This window comes from Humulus lupulus, chromosome 3 (assembly GCF_963169125.1).
Source record: "Humulus lupulus chromosome 3, drHumLupu1.1, whole genome shotgun sequence".
Taxonomy (NCBI): Eukaryota; Viridiplantae; Streptophyta; class Magnoliopsida; order Rosales; family Cannabaceae; genus Humulus; species Humulus lupulus.
In genome coordinates this window covers 90,993,454-90,998,840 of record NC_084795.1, presented here as the reverse complement: position 1 = coordinate 90,998,840, position 5,387 = coordinate 90,993,454, and the positions used below count along the sequence as shown (strand labels likewise).

Sequence of the window (5,387 nt, the reverse complement as noted above, 5' to 3'; positions counted from 1 at the left end):
GAGATTCTAAAATGCCATCAGACACAAGGCGCTCAACTCTACCTTTTGAGATATGACCTAAGCGCTTATGCCACAATTACGTTGAATTGTCCTTATTTAATTTGTGTTTAGTACCACGTGATTCCACATGCAAGGTTTCATTATAGGATGCAATTGTTTCTAGCAAATAAAAGTTGTCATAAGCATTCAAGTAACCAGCTCCAACAACATTTGAAACTGATTGTTTCCAAAAGAACAAGAATATCCAAATTTGTCCAACAAAGAAACATAAATTAAATTCCGTCTAAAAGACGGTACACCAAAAGTGTCTTTCAAATCCAAATAAAAACCAGTTCCTAACAACAACCTAAAATGCCTAATTGCTTCCACTTCCTCCGATTTTCCATCGCCCACGAAGATGTGTCTTTCACCATCACTTGGCTTTCGGGAGCTCAGGCAACCCTGCATAGAAACACTTATGTGAGTAGTAGCACCAGAATCTATCCACCAAGTGTTCCTAGGTACTAAAGCTAAATTAACCTCATAATAGACCAAAGTAAGAATCATACCTTTCTTTGCACGCCATGCGTGATACTTGGCACAATCTTTCTTCACATGTCCAGGCTTGTTGCAAAAGTAACAACCTTATGAATCCTTTTGTTGTTTCTTTTGGGCTGGACCCTTAGCAGCTTCATTCTTAGATTTCCTTTTCTTGCCCTTATCCTTAGAGGCAGTGGCTAAGTGAGCACTTTCAGTTTTGTCCTTTTTTAACCTTTCTTCCTCTTGCACACAGTGAGAAATGAGTTCATTGAGAGTCCATTTCTCCTTTTGACAGTTATAACTAATTTTAAATTGGTTAAACTGTGTAGGAAGCATTAACAAAACCATAAGCACAAGCACATCATTAGAAAGCTCGATCTTAAGTGTCTTAAGTCTTGAGACAATATGATGCATTTCCATAATGTACTCCCTTACATTTCCTTGACCCTTATACTTCACGGTCATCAAAGAACCTAGAAGTGTTGTCATTTCAACCTTATCGTTTTTCGCAAAACGTTCCTCAATTTGTTCAAGGAAATTCTTGGCCTTAGTAATCCCTTCGAATTCTGTGACCCAAAAGGCTTCTAGAATGATGTGTTTCATAATCATTAAACTCATGCGATTTGAACGATCCCACCTCTCAAAATCTGTTTTCTCATCACGGGTGCTTTCCTTAGTGAGAGGTGCAGGTTGTTCATCCCTTAATGCATGGTCTAAATCCATACATCCCAGAACTATAAGTAAGTTCCTTTTCCAATCCTTGAAATTGGTCCCATTAAGCATAGGAATAGAATTAATAGTAGCAAATATTGAGGCAGCTGAAGATGAACTAGCAGAATATAGAACAAAACAAACAAAACAAGCTCACATCAGTTTGCATAATCAAACAATAAATTCAAATTTTTGTTAATCCCATCTCAAGATACCAAGCACAACATTAATATTAAGTCTTTGGACAATAATATTAATTGTAAGTGATACTCTTGTTGTAACAATCAAACATTGACAATAAATTATGTCAAACAATAAATCAATCTTTGGACTGACATATTATTCACACAAAATACCTTATAATTGTCACATATTTATCACTACAAGTATGCATGAAACTTGGCCAAATATTAACTTACCTTTGGGCTAGTTAATAAATGCATGAATTACATACATACAATTATCTTAATATTTTAATTAAATTAATCTACACAAAAGAGATCACTTTGGTGATATTTTGTTTCAATTAATTAATTTAAAATATTAAAATCTAAAACTAAAACCAAATTTGAATTTAATTATTACTGTATTATTATTATTATTATTTTAATAGAAATTATTATATATTCAATAAAAATAAATAAAACAAAACTTAATATTCATATATGATTATATATTTGTACATGCATATAACAAAACAATAAATTTCTATAACCTGAAATGAAATATATATCATATATAAAATATATAATGAGAAAGATGACTATGAGAACAAGTAACCTAATTATAAATATATATACACATATGTTGTTATCATATAAAACTTAACAAACCCATCCTTTGTTTTCGGATTCTAGAAGAATCTTTAACAGCATATATATATAAATATATATATATCTGTATGTATATATTATTATCGTGTACATAAAAGTTGAAACAGTGGTTATATATCTAAAACAAAATACTTTAACAAAATCATTTATATATAATCTGAACAACTGAAGCATTTAATAGAAAGAGTCATATATCATGTATAAAATATATACTGAAGCCAATATATACTGAAGCCAAAATAAGTGAGATGTTAAAAACAAATGATTTATAAATCATCAAAGAACACGGCATAAAGGTATATGACAATACAGAAAAATATCAACACATAAATTCCCAAATTTCTATAAACAAAATCATCAAATCTTCAATAAATTCAGCAAAGATGGTTCTGATACCACTTGTTAGAATTTCTAATACAATCAAATAACATGAACAAACAATAATCTCTAACACATAATCCAAAATTATATCATTATAAATGCATATATGAGAAATCCTAAATCATAATTCTATAGATCCTTTGCTAAATTAAAGAAAAAGATTAACACAAGAACGGAAGCACTAACCTGAGGCCATTGTTGGAGATTGCACAGAGGGTTTAGATCTTCCTATATAATATGTATCTGTATGAGAGAAGAGTCTCTCTTTTCTTTTCTATTAATGGGATGACATCAGAATAGAATGATACATATATATAGGGGACCACAACCCTAATTTATAATTAGTAATTTCCAATTTTACCCATTATAAAATTAAAAATTCACTTTCCTGTTTCTACACATTAAATTCATGACACTTTAATACTTTATGATATTTATAACATAATTGGTCACTTAATTTTATATCACACTCTACAATAGCATTATACATTATACATATGTGCCCATAAAATAGTATTTTAATCCAACACATCTATAAATCAAGTTATTATGACTCTAGTAATGCCAACCATTTGGGAAGGTGAATATATGGTCTCACCTGCTTAGAAAAAATAGTTAAAGAGAAAAATAAGATATGGATTTGATATGCAATCTACTGAACGAAAATTGAGAAACACATATGTTATCAATGACAAACAATAACAGTAAATAGAAATTGTGCAAGTACAGTTTTGAGCCATGAACCATGAAAAAATTGTTATAGAAAAAATTCATAATGATCTGAATTGATTATGCATCCTATATATATATAAATATTTAAAATCTAATCAAATTTAAATTCAAATTATAAGTTGTGAATAATTTTAATTGATATATATTATAGATATTAATTTAGATATTTTCTTTAAGAAAATTTGAAAAAAAAAAGAGAAAATAGATAGGAATCATAAATATTTTTTTTAAATGCTCTTTACCTTTTATAATTTTTTTTAAAAGTAGATAGATATAAATTATGATATGGTTTTTGTTTAAATAAATAAATAAATTATTATTATATAGTTATTATTATTAATTAATTTAAAAATTGATATGAGAACTTTGAAAAGTTTTTACACATTTTTTAATAATTATTATCATTAGTGTTGACGCGGTTCTTCGGCAACAGATAATTAATAGAATAAAGAGTGAGATTAGTGCTAAATAATGAACCGTAACAGATGAATGATCTCAAAGTAAAATAGTGACACGAATACTATTTTAGGTGGTTCAAAGGTTAAAATCCTTCTAGTCCACCAGCCAATATTATTGCTATTTTTCTGATATTCTTTACATGGTATTTCTTTAAATAATAGAATCCAACCCCTTGCAACTCCCAGGCTCTCCATATTTATAGGGAGATGGCACCTGGGGGTTGGCAAGAGGGGTCATCCCGTGACCTTCTTACCCATCATGTCACTTCTGTGACATTCATGATTAATTCCTAAAACCTGACAATGAAGTGTGGTCTAATCAATAGGTAAGGGGGATAATGGGCTACACGGCCCAACCCAGTCGTGGGTGCCTGAACACGCACGTTTATGCTGCGTGTCCGAGAATTCAGGGATGAGTCAGACACATAATGTCTGAAATATGCACGTTTACATTGCGTGGTTGACTTTATAAGGGGTCAGAGGTGCCAACTCAAGCTCGTACCTCAAGCTTGATGTACACTTAGCCCGTGGTGTCCATACTTCTGACCCGACTCCTTAGTAATCTCATTAAGCCTTTGGTTACCTCGAGCTAGGGAGGTAGGACCTGGTAACAGCAGCTCCGGGTACGTGACATCCACGTGGCTGATATAATTATGTCATTTCTTAGCTCGCTAATAGCCCGTGGATATTTAGGGCGTACAATTAGTAATTAATATAAAACTAAAATAAAATAATTTTTTTTGAATAATTATAATATGGTTTTGTTTAAATAAATAAATAATTAAATTATTATTAATTAATTTAAAAATTGATATCTTACACGTTTTTTTAATAATTATTATCATTAGTAATTAATATAAAATGTAAAAAAAAATTGAATAATTATAATACGGTTTTGTTTAAATAAATAAATATTTAAATTATTATTATATAGTTATTATTATTCGAATTAATTTACTTCTATTATAAATTTTATAATTAGATATGTTTATGTTTATTAATAAATTGGAAAAAGAAGAACTAAAATGTGAAAAAAAAATGAGAAAATAGAAATAGCGGTATAGAGCAATTTTATAGTGCCACGTCACTTTCTTGAAGCTTTCATTTATATAAATAGATATAGATTTTACTTTTTTTTCTTTAATTATTAATTAAGAATCATAAATTTGAAAATTAATAATTAAAAAATGTGAAACAAAGGAGAAAATAGAAATAATGATTTAGAGCAATTTTAAATTGCCACATCACCTCCTTGAAGCTCTCATTGATATAAATACTAGGTAAAAGCAGTGTGCAATGCATATTTACTTCATTTTATTTAGAAAATATATTAATTTATTTTTATTATATTTTTTTAATTGTCATATAAATTTTAAATAAATAAACAATGTCATATACTATGTATATTTTAAAAAAATTAAACCAAAACATTGTCAATAGTTTTAAAAAATAAAAAATAAGATAATTTTTTAAAAATATAAAAATAAAAAACTGTTAAATCAAGAATCTATTAGATACACTATTTTTTATATACTAGGTAAAAGCAACGTACAATGCACGTTTGCTTAATTTTATTTATTGAATTTATTAATATTTTATTAAATTTGTATCATTATCATATATATTTCAAATAAATAAACAATATTATACATAAAAGAATGACATAAACATATTAAATGAAAAATTAAACTAAAATATTGTTTATATATTTTTTTAAATATATATATAATATGATAATCTTTTTATACATAAA

At 27.9% G+C, this 5,387-nt stretch overlaps 1 protein-coding gene across 1 annotated transcript; it reads right to left on the bottom strand.

Annotated features, from left to right (window-relative positions):
- Positions 1-624: 624 nt before the first annotated feature.
- Positions 625-1,242, bottom strand: LOC133824661 (uncharacterized). Its single transcript, XM_062257623.1, has one exon. It carries the CDS (start codon positions 1,240-1,242, stop codon positions 625-627), a length of 618 nt encoding a protein of 205 aa, XP_062113607.1.
- Between the last annotated feature and the right edge of the window lie 4,145 nt (positions 1,243-5,387).